At 30.5% G+C, this 14,980-nt stretch overlaps 1 protein-coding gene across 1 annotated transcript in view; it reads left to right on the top strand.

Moving 5' to 3' along the window:
• LOC106458635 overlaps positions 1-9,408 on the top strand; it is a 28,293-nt gene extending 18,885 nt beyond the window's left edge. The window contains exon 5 of the mRNA XM_013918160.2: positions 8,884-9,408. Within this exon, the coding sequence (XP_013773614.1) occupies positions 8,884-9,015 (132 nt within the window). The 3' untranslated portion in view covers positions 9,016-9,408. The remainder of the gene's footprint in view (positions 1-8,883) is intronic.
• The last annotated feature ends 5,572 nt before the right edge of the window (positions 9,409-14,980 follow it).

The following is a 14,980-nucleotide window of genomic DNA, read 5'->3' on the forward strand; positions in this document are numbered from 1 at the left end:
GCAAGGATAAATAATTGTAATTGTCTGTTGAAATTTGCAGTCATTTTATAAAAAACTTATTTTTGACTTCATTTCTTACTTTTCAACTTTCAATTCATTGTATATTGGTAATTTCGCTACTGTTAATGTAGAAGGAGGAAAAATAAGAAAGTATAAAGTTTTACTGAAAAACTTTTGATGTTCATAGGTTCTATAGCTATGCAAGTGAAATATGAAAACTGTAAGATGAAAAGTAGTATTTTTATTCTTAGATGAAAATCAACTTTCACTAAGACTGACTCGGTAAAGGCTTCATAAGATCACAAATAAATCTTTAGTAAAAATACTTTGTTAAAAAAGTTAATTTTTTTTACAAATTCTTGTAATGTTTACTGAAGCCTTGCCAAATTTCATGAAGATACACATAGTACATTCAGAGTTATATATAGTTTGATGGTTACATGATGGTTATAAGGTCAGTCAACAAAACTTTCTCCACAGTGTGAGCACAGTAGCAATAGCAACTCTCACAATCTAGTGTGGCTACCTATTCAAATGGATGAGATCTTCCACCATTATCTGGCTGTCATGACATTACACCATCACAGTTTTTAAGCACATGTTGAAGAAGTGTGACACTGTACTGTCTAAAGATATGTTTAAAGTCATTGGAAGTGCAGAAATCAAGAATTAATGAGACTTCTAATTCAGGAAAAAAAAGCACATTCTGAACAATCAACAAAATGCTGCTCAGATTTTTAGTCGTATATATGGTACTCTTATGTTTAATTCTTGTGTACTTTATGTTGTTTAAATAAAATTCAAGTTATCCAAGCAGTATTTTCATATCAAGCTACAACCTAATGAAGGATGAGTGAAAAACTATTCACACACAGTGATATACACAGTACAAAACATAAATGAAGTACACTTCAATAAACTCAATCCACTAAAATTTGTTAGAAATATTGAATGTTGTAAACTTATGTAAGAAATCTAAATCTCATAATGAGTTATATTACAATCATTCATCAAGGCAACAAATTAATATTTCTAAATGTAATGCCAATCAATAAAATATTTAAAATTATTTTAAACATTATAAATAATATGATTTAGTAAGATTAATTGTTAAAAAGGTAAATGGATATTTTCCTACAAAAGTCAATTGTCTGCCATTTCAAACCATGCTGCTTACCAGAACACAGAATGGGGTTCTTTTTATTTTTCTTGTACACGTGCTTGCAGTATTAAATATTCAACATCTTAAATTAGTTGTTGTTAGCAAATTTAATAAAATTTAGAAATAAATGTTTGCTGGTCACCTATTCCGAGAATGATGCCAATATAAACGTATATTTAAGTAATTATACAAAATAACCGTGAGTAGCCAGTAACAATAAACTTCTCATTTATAAATTTTTTTATTTCCATGTCAAAGATAAATAGCTCCAGGACATCTTTCTGTTTAACAAGAGTTAGAACGAGTATCGGGAACATACTTGTAAAAATGATTTTTACATGTATATGTAATTACAGTAGAATATTATTTTAATTAATAAAATATCTTATTGAAATGAAATTGTAAACATAATTCCTATAATTAAATTAAATGGATTAATACAAGTGAAAATATACAGAACGTTATATAAATAGTGTATAAAATTCTCATATGATTAAGTCATGCACACCACACAGTGTGCAAACAGCTATAAGTAATAATGTCAGACTTTTAAAGCTCGAAGCAATGAATTTATTTAATAAATAAGGGAAAAACAACAACTGTAAAATGTATAATACAAGATAGTGCATTTACTAAACACGTGATACCATGTTGTACTATGTAATGAGGCTTTATGTAACCTACAACAACTAGTGCAAGTCATCTGCTATTGACTAGCCTTGTTGTATCAAATAATATTAATACATAAAGTAACAAACTTAATTTTTAAACATGTTTTAAATTAACTGTGAAATTAGTCAGTGTTTCTTGTTGTTTCTTTTAATTTTTTAACCCAGGATCTTTTCCCTCAACCAAAGGTGCCTTGGTAGCAGGGATCAGACAAAAATTCAAGACTTATCCAATTTTGGTGGAACTTATACAGGGTGTATAGCATATGATGCTTAAGCTTTACAGTTTCCAAATCTGATAAAAATTGACCAAGTTAATGACAGTACTTCTTGTTGTGTAACTGATAGTTCTGCTGTGTGAGCCTTTTTCTTCTTCACTGTCATTGCATTGTTTTTCAGACCAGAGCCCAATAACTCTTTTAGCAGATAGCTCCAAGCCCTACTGATAATAACTGAAACTTTGCTAATCTTTGAAATGTCATCATCAGTCAACATTATTCCCTTAATTACCTGCATGTGTGAGATTCCAATATATTCCAATATATATCCACTTGCTGTGAATGCAAGTACATGGTGGACTTTTTTGGCATTTCTTTTTGAGGCAAATCCATCTATCAAGTACAAAGATGCCTTGGCAGCACTCAAAAATAGATTTGTACTAACAATGACAGTAGTGATAGTAGTAGTAGTAGCCTTCTGCCAGATTAGATTGAGAGTAAGGTCTCCATCCTCCAATAGACAGTGAAGAAAGATTGCATGATTTGATTTGAGAATCAAGAAAGGGATGATCTATTAGTATGTGTGACCATTGCTGGTAAAGTGGTGCAGCCATTCCACAGCTCTGTGTCTCTGACTGCTCATAACTACTAACTGAAATATATTACCATCATATGGATTGCATATTTGGATACGGGAGATTCAGAACTTTCCAATGATGTATACAAAACAATTATTGGAATTTCTTGTTACTTGCCCAGCTACCCCAAAATGCTACCTTTTTTCTGGTTGAGGGAGAGATCCTGTATTAATAAATGCAATAACTTTATTTCTGGATTATTAACCTTTGAATAATGTATGAATCCTATAAAAGAATTTAAACAAAAATATGAGTATTGCAACTAATCTCTATAGTTGTTCCTGAGGTATCTTTTTGAAATTTTACATATAAAATAAGTTATTTCATCCAACATTTTTGGCCAATTTTTTATGTTCAATGTTGTATTACAGACATAAACATAAGTCAATCAATATGATGCAATAATGAACAATGAAAGTCTGTAAATTGAGTATTAACATTGAATATACACATTAATCCCCCTCCACCACCATGGGCCTCCTATCGGCCAAGGTTTTGGCATACTTTACTTTTTTCTCTTTTAAAGTATACTCTTCCAAATCTAATCAAATTATTTTTACCTATGCCCCTTTTCCACCAACATTGCTACTACCACTAGCATTACTACTTTCTTAACTTCAATTCCATTTACCTTTACTAACCTTTCTGTCTCTTTCTTTTCCTCTATTTTTCCTTCCCTTCCTAGACCTCACCTTTGTCCTGTACCTTGGTGCTTTGACACCAGAAGACCCCATCTTCCCTGATTGTTTCTGTGTTCGTGTAGATAAAATATAATTGCATCCAGTTCTTGTAAAGATTAAACAGTCACTGATGGTTATTCCAATAAAAAAAGTTATGGAAGTTATGTCTTCAATGTATCATCTAACCTGCAAGTGGAAGAGATCATTGCCAGCTTTTAGACAGTGTATTCTACTTTGCAGTAATCTTTTCCACAAGAAAGTGCACCTGATAACATAAAAGAATGATTCAGAACAATAGGAAGCTAGAGTGAAAGGATATTAACCACATTTCTTGACCAGTATTCTATTGTTAAAACTACACAAATGCTTAGAAATGTGTATGAAAATGTTTTTAATCCTTGGTGAACTTGGGATATTCATATTTCTAACTAAAGAAAGTAAGAAATACTAGATGTTAGTTTACATACCCTATACCGGTATACGTGTGTTAATGATGCTTTTGAAAGATTCACTTCTACCAAGCACCCACAGTCTTTTTCTGCACACACACAAATTTCATTAAACCCAACATTAAATTCACCACCAGGCATTAAAATAACAAACAGTTGTCCTTTCTTAACCTCAGTGTTGTCAGATCTAACACTTGATTCGAAACCAAAACTCACTGTAAGAACATTCACACAGACATGTGGCATTGGGTTATGGTCTTTGGGTGTTCCAGTTTTTATCTGACTTTGAAGCCATGACATAATGTTTTTGGGTGGTGTTGCAGCTGCCGAAGTAGATGCCCTGACAGTGATATCTGTCTAGATCAGTAACTTTGTTGTTGGTGGCTACCTGGGAAATGTCTTGGGCACTTGTACTGATGAAGTTTGACTTGCTTAACACTAAGATGATTTCTAGCTAGATTCCAGCTCCATGAAGGTCTTTTTTTTTTTAGCTTTGGGATAAAGTAAACTTATTGAAGTTGACTTGTATCAGGTGACATTGATGTTTAATTAAGGCACTTCTTTCAGTGGGACTCTTCATGACCTTCTTGTGGTGTCACATATTCTACATTGGCTCTGGATTGATTGGGGTTAGCATGAGCTCTGGTTTGGACATTGTTACTTGTGGTTGAGTGTCACTGGTACCTCCATTGGCAGCCTGGAGGTCAAAGGTTGGTCAGTGGTCAATGAACTGTGTGACTCTTGGAGACTGCAGGGCTAACCTGCTTGCAATCTGGCAGAGCACACGCTTCAGACAAGTTGCCATTAACTCATTTTCATCCATCAGCTCTGTTTCAGTTAAAAATTTCATGTTCACAAAATATTTCAATTTGCATGAGTGAAAATATTAAATCAAATAAAACACTGGGTACATCAAGTTTACTTTTGGTATGACATGTTACTTTCTATGGATTTCACTTTTATCAGATAATTTCACTTGCTCCTGAATATTTAAATTTGTTCCAGTCAAAAATATCCTTCACTACTATAACTCAAAACATCAGGTAAAACTGTTTATTCCATCAAATGTAGTGTGAGCTCACTAATTACTTTCATCTTCTCAATAAAAATCTACCACTACCAAATATTTCAGTGTAAAAATTGAAAATGTTCTTTCATTAGCATTACTATAAATATTGTATGCATCACATCTTCAAATAATGTTTTACAGATCAGTAGGTATAGTTTAATTCGTATCTTAGTACTTTACTATTCAGATCAGACCATTCATTTTCATCCGTATTATGCTTGACATTTGTGTTCTCTTTGTAATTGATTCATTTGTGTCATACAAGACTCATGAATGACCTTGTGTAACATCCATACAAGTGTGTAACACCATGCATGTATAATTGAAAATATATATATATTGTAAGTACATGTATATCAATGTTACATATATATATATATATATGATAATATTAAACAAATTTCCTTCAGCTTGTGCACCATCACCATGGTAACCAACACAGGCTACCTGTGCAAGCCATGTTTTGATGGATACAGTACCATATTACTCTGCCACTTAAAAGCTGATAAACTCAACTTGCTTTTTCAGCATTACTAAGTAAATAAGCACCTACAGAATTCAGCCACATGAAAATTTGATCACTTGTCTTTGAAAATGTGATTTGTTTTGTATGAATGTGTTTAATTTTTAGAAGAAAGTAGAAGTCAAAAACATTTTTGTACAATTACTCAGTTTTAGTATTACTGAGAGAAACAAGGTTGGGATTCAGTGGATTCAATGGTGGCTAACAAGTCAAATATTTCAGTGACACTTTTCTGCAAAATAGGCATGTCAGTTTTGATAAACATTAGACACAAGTGACTTGTTGGTTTTCTCTCTAGTTTCTTTCTGGCCTCGGAGTCTCAAGGTGTGCTGCAACACTTTCTGGAACAGTAATCCTAAATGTATACTTTCTCACCATTCTATCCTGTTTCAGTTGAGGAATTTCAGTCCATAATATTTATGTCACATGCCAAGCTTCATATACACATTCAATTAATGAAGCTGTTGCTATTATAAACTCTTGCCATGAATAAATGTGACATTTTTTTTTTTTTTTAAGAAATGCTACATGTGGATTTAAGATTCTTACATGGCCCTCCAGTGGCTCAGCAGCAAGTCTGTAGACTTATAATGCTAAGGCCCATGCTTCAATACCCATGATGGGCACAGCACAGATAGCCAATTGTATAGCTTTGTGTTTAACAACAAAAACTGTAAACACGTGGGTAACCCAAATTTGCATAAGTGCTAAATAATCATGTGAGAAATATATACAAAAAAGAGCATTCACAAATTTTCTTTATTTACAATATATTCAGTTCATGGCTCAGAAGCTCCCAGTGGTCCTTCATATTTGAAATCTAGTTGACTTGGTCCCTTCAATGCAATTGTTTGCAGGTTACTCACAAGGTCTTCTGTGATTCAAGGCTGCTTTGCACTCTTGAAGTGATTTGGGGCTGAAAAATCACTAAAGAAACAAAGATAATTGGCATAACTGCAACAGTTGAAGTAAAAGCTGAAATTTCTGAGTAGATATCAGTATGGTCCATAGTAAGTGGTATTCAGGATTCCTCTTAAATTGGGTTGGACAAGACCCTGTAGCATAAATTAAATTTGCCAAAAATCACAGTGCAGTGCTGCTCCTGTGAGGGTGTTGTTAACATTGTCATAAAATTGGTACCCTACATATAAAGTTTTTATTTTACAGTTGTCAGAGTTTTGTCATCTCTGGGGTAAGTGCTAGCGTTCAGGACTTTGCTAAGAGATAGCAAAATAGACAAATCATCTGCAGGAAAGTGGTCATGCAAGCTAATAATCAAATGACTGAAGAATTCTCTGCACATCATTTCAATCTTGGCTTGTGAGGCATACAGTAAGGGACTCCCCCCTATAATCTAATGATGTCATCAGGAATCCCACCATGAATTATTTTTGTGTGCTCCACTGAAGTTTATGGCACAAAGTTTTTTCAGTCTTGCAACTGTTGATTCACAAATTGGGCAAATAATTGTGAAGTTGACATTGCCTTCATAGAAAACAAGGCTCATCATATTAACAACAGGCAACATATCAAAGAGCATTTTCATTATAGCCACAAATTTAAAATGTCTTATTACTAGTTGTATGCCCTCCCCACTTTTGAATGTCCTTTAGTTGCCTCCTCTTGAAGTTCTGTATAACAAATAACCCATTTTTTGTTGAGACTGTAAACAGCCCTTGACAAAAGAAAACCATAAGACATTTCATGAGACTTGAAAAATCTTTATTCAGTCAGAGCTTCAGACAGTTCACGTAATCACCCATACATTTTTATTGAGTTCTGGGAAAAACAGCATTTGCAGTATCCCTGAATTCTTTGATTTTCACTGTTTTTTTTACAACATCACACTTGAGTTGTTAGATCTGAATTCCAGTGCTTTCTGTGAATCTCTTCTCTTGCATTATATCTTACATTTCACTGAAAATTATTGATATGTGTACTTTGAATAGTGTAGTTACTACAAAAAAAAACAGCCTGAACCTTTCTTTTTTTGTGCAGAACTTAAAAAACAGAATCAGTTTCTTGTCTAAGGGACATTAACTATTTCTTCAGTGCAATCAATCACGCAAAAAGCTCTCCTAACATTTTTGTATTATTTCTTCCCTGATCAATTCTCTGACTAGTTAAAATGATGTTTTTGATATTAATGGTTGGATTTTAATGCCTTGCGTCTTTTTTCAGCTCTATGAGTATTATTTATTGGCACTTGTGTATAATGCTATAATAATAAAAACACACAAAATTAAAATAGATACACAATTAAAAATATTTTAATTAAGGCCAATCTACTGCCACTAAAAAGTTGACCCATGTTTCGATGTTGCAATGTCATCTTCAGGAGTGAGTGGCAAGACATAATTATGCCTTATTTATACTTTTGTTGTTTTTTGTGAAACAGGTCATGTAAATAGGAATTGTAAACCTGTACATAGGTCACATGACTTATTTAACAACAACAGGAAAATGTATAAATAAGACGCGATTATGTCTTGCAACTCACTCCTCTAGATGGCATTGCAACAACGAAACATGGGTCAACTTTTTAGTGGCCGTAGATTGGCCTTAATTAAAATATTTTTAATTGTGTATCTATTTTAATTTTGTTTGTTATTTATTATTTTAGCTCTATCAATCTGTCATAAGTGTCATTCAATAATTCTGTCTTTGATAGAAAGTTCACAGTATGTAAAACAGCTTTACTTGTGACATTTGATGATTTTTTACTGGTGTTGATGATTGAAGGAATATGACTATTTCTCTTGAGCAGTCCATGTGTCATTACAGTGCCAACTTCTTCAGGACTGTAACCTTTTGTGAATGCATTTGTTTCTTTCATCTTAAAACTATTGCACATCTCTACCATGTTGCTCCAAGATTCCATATTTTTCTTCAAGCCACATCAATTTCTTCTGTTAACCTAATCATTTTGAGATTATGTAAATGAACTTAATTGGGTTGTTTTTGGTGCCTGATTTTCTACTTTAAAAATACAGTGAAATAGACTTCTCCAATATCAGATACATGAGAAAAACTGACACAGGTAGCATGCAACTTCTTTTAACTGTGATTGTTTCATGTGAAGTTTACTAATTCCTGTCATTTTATGTATAGCAGAGACATAGTTATAAAAAAAAAAGGTGTAAATGGTAATGATGGTGCATACAGGCAGAATTTTTTGCATAATATACATAACTTTGCAGTAACTTGACCTCTGTCAAATATACCTAAATAAAAATAAATATATTTTCTAACTTTAATTATTAAAGCCATATGTTATTAGGAGGTTGACTCAGTAACCACCTGCAAATATAGTGTTCTTTCATTGACCCATTATGTATGTTAAAAATCATCAATGATTGATTCACTGTCATCATCGGCAAGTTATAATTAGTTAGTAAAAAAATTTTCTTGTTTAAACTAAACATAAATTCATTATTCTCACTGAAATAAGAGTATCGTTATTTTCATTCTTGAAGGAGACAACCAAACCAAATGAAAAGGGCAAATCTGATAAAGAGGATGATGAGGATATACCGGATAGCAAGGAAGGTGAAACTGAAACAAAGAAAAAATTTGCTAAGTTACTCAAAAGGCAGCAAACTTGTTGACTTTGCTGAAACAGAACATTGCAGTTAAATTTAATTGTAAACTTTGTAACTGCAAAAACAACAAAATCTTCATTGTAGTAGCAAACATCAGAAGTGTTTTGGAAATAAACAGTAGTTATTTGTGTTTTTTAATTATAAGCAAGCATATGCTCAGATTGCAAGCATCAGAAGTGGTTTTGAAATAAACAGTAGTTATTTGTGTTTTTTAATTATAAGCATGCATATGCTAAGATTGCTTTTGTATATGTATATCTTTGGTTGGCACAGTTTTCAAATTACAGTGCTACACAGAGGCATATAGGGAATGTTGCCCACTGTTGTGGTACCTTCCACATGTTTCTATCAGTTTTTTTTTTGTAGATTTTACTTCTTTTTTCAAGGTCAAAATTTTAAGCAAATTTTTATGAGTTAGGGAATATGAAGATTTAATTTTGGACTATTAAAATTAAGCAATGTTTTTAATTTAATCAAATTGTATGGTAAATGTTTGGATCAGTACATATCATTAAAACGTTCCTGTTCTTGAATTATTTAAGCATTAGAGTATATCTAAACCATAAGTAATTCGTTGAATTTATAAGTAACTTTTTAGAGTGTGATAAGTTTATTTTCATATATCTGATTGTTATTTTCATGGTTATTTATTTTTGGAAATATGTTTATAAAAAGTGATTTTTAAAATGTTAAAAATATATTTTTTTGTTTAATTTTTTTCATGGACGAATCAAATTAAAGTTTTTATCATACTGTCTGATAAGATGATTTTTTTCTTTTTTTTCCTAATTTATAGATTTAATATTAAATTATTAATTTTTTTTTAGTCATAGAGATGCCTAATTCATGCTTACTCATGGAGACAAAAATGTTTTAATCCACTGTGCCCCTAAATTAAAAAGAAGAAAATATAAACCAAGCTGAATAGCAATTAGTACTGGCTTGCTTTAACAATTCACTTAATATTCAGGTATTAGATAAGTTTCCAAAATATTTGGGCACGACATAATTTTTTCATGACTGTGAATCTGAGGATTTATGGTTTTCAACCCACTGCTTCAAAAATGTGCTGCTCACTTTTAAGTTGTAGGTGTGCTGTAAGAGTGACAGTCAAATCCCACTATTTGATGAGACAAGAGTAGCCCAAGAGTTAGTGGTGGATGCTGTTGATTACCTACCTTCCCTCTAATCTATTATTTCAAATTTATAAAAAGTTTTGTAGCTTTGCACAAAATTCTGAAAAGAAAAATGTTTTTCATAAAATTAAATAAGACAAACATATACAAACTAAAAAACTACCAAAACCTCTTATGATAGTCGATGAAGAGTAAGAATGTTTTCACAGGTATTCAAACAATGAGGTTACAGTTGATGAATAACTGTAAACTCAAAATTAATCAATCTAAAGTACCTGCAGTATTTTTCCTTAGTAATCATGAAATATTCAAAAGTTTCTTACTTAATAAGTAGTATTTGAATAATATATTTGCTGTATAAATGTTCTTTATTATAACAGAATCTGTTGCAAAACAGTTTTTCTGTACACCACTGTATATCATGGGGCATTTAAAGAATCTTATTACAGCATAATTTTAAATAAAGAGAGAACAGTCAGAAGTAATTTTAAAACTAAACATTTAAGTCTGTGATAGGTATAGAAACCTTACAATGGAAGGTAGTATACAGTTAGTAAAAATAATTTTAACTTTAACTACCACATTTAAGGATGAACAACTTTCCAAGTGCCAGTTTTATTTTTTATATGCACAATGAAAAACAAAAAAGTGTGTTTTTAATATTTCCTTAATTATCTGAAACTTGAAACTTATCAACTTTGGAAAGTTTGAAGAGGAATACTTTTTTTATATATAATGGTACAAAATTTCAAACTCCCAAGGCAGTGTTCCAAGGTGAGAAAGGGAGTATATGTGTCCAAGACAGTGAAAGAGTTTAAGAAAATCTATAATAATGATGATAGAATAGCAGTAAAAATTCAGATAGTTTAAAAAAAGTACATAAAATTGATATATTTTTTTTATAAAAAAAAAAGCCAAAGCTATTTAAAATAACTTTTTTAACTAAGCATTAAATAACAAAATTTTGGATAACATAATTTTTTTATTAAGATCCCTAGGGGGAAGTATACTCAGTAGAGAAGTGAACTATAGTTCACATTGGGATGTTTACTGTAGGTCTTATAAAAAAAAAAAAAAAACAATAAATAATAAGAATCCTTGTGATTCAAAAAATGTTGAGGAAAACAACCAGTACTTTATTAAAGGTAATGTCACAAGAATATGTAAATATATCTCAGAAAGACAAGTTTCCACTGTACACATTGTTTCAAAATCTTAAAAACAAACAATTGGTGCATGTCTCTGATATACTAGACTGTAAGTTAATCCTCTTGATTGTTTATCACTTAAATATAGTTTACTGGTTATTAAATAAAGACCCATGCAGGATTACAAAGGATTTTGTTGTAGCAATTTGAAACTTGCATGAATATGTATTAGCTTATTTTTGAACATGTATGTTTAACATGATACTGTTTTATTAATAATCTGTTTGGGTTAAACATCTTCAGGTAAGGTTAGTTGAGCAAAATTAGTGAAGACAACAGTTTTCTAAACAAATAGATTGATATAAGAAAAATTACTTTTTAGTATTTTTTTATATAAAAAAGGCATTAAGAAAACGAAAAATGAATCTAACTACAATTGGTACCAGTGTTTAACCTAATGTGCACAGGGTCAGTGCATTAGATTGACCCCTATTGAATAAGGAATGCTGACAACTGTAATTCCAAACTTTCTACGTGTATATGCACAAAATTTAACAAGCTTTTAGAAAAACATACAAGTCTGTTGTATACCAAAAATCAGATGTATTACAAATGTATTTGTACTCAAGATATATCTAAATTGATAATGTTAGTCTGATGCAGAATCTGCCAAATCAGAGTACAAGGTATTGTTTTCATGTGAAGAATAAAAACACTTATCCATTGTACAGTTTGCACTTTGTACCTGCATAATGTCTAGAACATCTGAAATACACATCTGTAATTGTTTTTAGTATCCATATATATTCTATCTGGTATTTGACTTTCCCTACCATATAGGTTAAAATGAATAATTGACAGAGAATGGCACTCTGTAAAAGTTATTGAATACACAATTGGTTTCTACCCATGCACATAGGGTTAATTTCTGAGCCTGTAATTTTATAATATTGTCATTAACATGGTGTTGAACATTTTTGCTTTGGTTTCAAAATTATTATGTTTGTTCAAAACATATATTTGAATATTTTACTTTATATAACCATACAAATAAGAAATAGGGAGTAAATTTTATTTTGTAAAGTTAATAAATAAAATCAGGGTTTACTTTCATTTAATGTCAGTTAACTACTGCTATTTAAGTGAACCACTAAGTTAAAGTAACATTTACTTGTGGATGTACTTATGAAAATTAAAATATAGAAAACTGTATTAAAAAAAAGAATGAAGTCATAGTACAAGCAACAGTATTTCAGTGTATTCTTTTTAAAATCTACAAAGTGAACTGGTGTATATTGTACATTATTATATATATAACCAAAATTATCTTTATCTTCATTTAAATTTTGAACTGTGTTGTTTTGCTTTAGGTGTTTATTAGTCTTATACTTTTTAAGTTGTTCAATTTCTTATGAGTATATTTTCTGAAAAAGGCATATAATAATCGCTAAAAATATTTAAAAATAAACTCAATTTTAAAGCAATTTGCTAATGTAGAATAAGATGACTGAATACGTAAGTAACAATATCACTTATATAAATAATGAATTGACCCTTTAGTTAAAATTAAGAACAGGTGATTGGTTAGAAAAACTATCAACAAGATTATGGTGTAAACAAAAATGATTGATCAACTAAAGCTTAGAATAATTTGTTTTAGTTATTGTTATTTAGGTTAAGTATGTAAGGATAATTATTTATTGACAATTGAATTCAAAATCTTACTTGAAATGTGAAGATATCGACATGCACATATAACGAAAAATAAATTTGAAGAGAAATGTAATCATTGATACAAAGCTTCCTCGACAGAATTCTCTTGACCTTATTATAGTGTGTCTCAAATATTATAAAACATTTATAGGCCTAATGTACAATTTATAAGAGATTGTGATTTATTCTCAACACGGGGTCAAATTAATCATCAAAACTTATTTGTAAATTAAATTAAAGTTATTTAATGCTGTAGTTATTGGTTTTGTCTGTACTTGTGTGATGTTTGGATAATGCAGAAAATCTATATCCAGAACTTCATTAATTGCTAGTGGAAATGTAACTTATCATTAAAACCAGACAGTGTGTTATATAATTATTAATTTTTCAAAATTTACAAAATATTTGTAATGATCTCATAAAGTTAATAGATTTACAATTTAATGGAATATTATTTTTTGTAATATTTGGATATTTACTTTTAAAATATTTGACAAAGTTGCTTAACATTTTGCCTTCAGATATTTTCATATATAGATCCTAAATAAGTGTAAGTCTCTAAACAGCAGAGTAATTAGTTTACACAGTTTGTTAGTAGATTGTCCTGCTGTAAAGGGTTTGAAAGTCTAGTACTATTATTTGTAAGAAGCTAAACATCTTGTATTTAATTACACTATTATGAGAGAAAAAGTAATAAATACATTTTAATTTTTAAAAAACATTTTTAACTTGTCACTGTGAGGCCCCTAAAATGGTGAGGTCCCAAGCAGTTGTTTGTACTTAATAAGCCCAGTACTGTTTACAAAGTGATGATTTGTCAGATACCATATAGCAGATGTAATGATCCACTCTTGCTTCTACAGTCCTTCTCAATAGTTACCAATATATCAGGGTTGCCAGCCATCCCAGTTAAAGTGGGACCATTTCAGTTTTTAAACTCTATATTTTTCTATCCTGAACAGAAACATTAAAAATATTAAAATTTCCCTGTTTCTTTACACCTCAATGAGAACTTGATATGAGTGTGTCACTATCCACTGTTCCATTAAATTTCATTTGGAGAATCAGTTGACAAATATTACATGCTACAGTGTTTCCTTCCTCTCTGCCGTGTTTGTTTAACCTAATCTGTCTGTCATTGGGAAGCCACAAGAATTGAGGTTTGAAGACCTGTTCAGCTTCCAAAAAAAAACAGAAACAAAATTTTTTGAGTAGGTTTAAGACAAAGTGCATATTGTATTTCACTTATTACCTTTTTTAACAGAATAAGCATTTAGCACATTTTCTATATATGTGGTTTTAAAATTTGATGCAATAAATATGAGGTTGCTTAGCAAATAGTAAAAAAATGTGTTAGTGTCACTCCATGTGAAAAAAAAAGTCCCAGTTTTTTGCTCTGAAAGTCTGGTAACCCCAATCAAACATCAATTTAGGGTAAAATTTTGCAACTTCTTATAATTGTTAGAAGAACTTTAGAAACTTTTGGATTATCTTAAAACATATTTTTTTAATTTTGACATATTAGCTGTTAATAATGTGGTTAAAATGTTGACTTTTTTAGGTGATTACTATATAAACTATTGGAGCATTTATTATACCATTTAGCAATCATTATAATCTGTTTTGCATTATTCTGTGATTGATTTTTATTATTATTTGTAAACACTATGGCACCTATAAAACTATTTAACCATTTTTCTTATGTAACATACAAAAGTTTTTGTGTATTACTGACTGTTATCTAAGTAGTTAATTTGTCTTTAACTCATTTCTGTAATAAAGCAAAAAATATATAACATTGGGAAATCTAATTATCATTTTAATATAGTGCTTTTGAAGTTCATTGAAAAAAATATACTTTCAAATTTTTATTTGTAAATTATATCTTCTTAAAATACATTGTTCCTATGGACAAACATTTATATAACCATAGTTTTTGACACTAAAACTAATTTAACATGTTACTGATACAGC

The sequence above is a fragment of the Limulus polyphemus genome, unplaced genomic scaffold (assembly GCF_000517525.1).
Source record: "Limulus polyphemus unplaced genomic scaffold, Limulus_polyphemus-2.1.2 Scaffold495, whole genome shotgun sequence".
Lineage (NCBI taxonomy): Eukaryota > Metazoa > Arthropoda > Merostomata > Xiphosura > Limulidae > Limulus > Limulus polyphemus.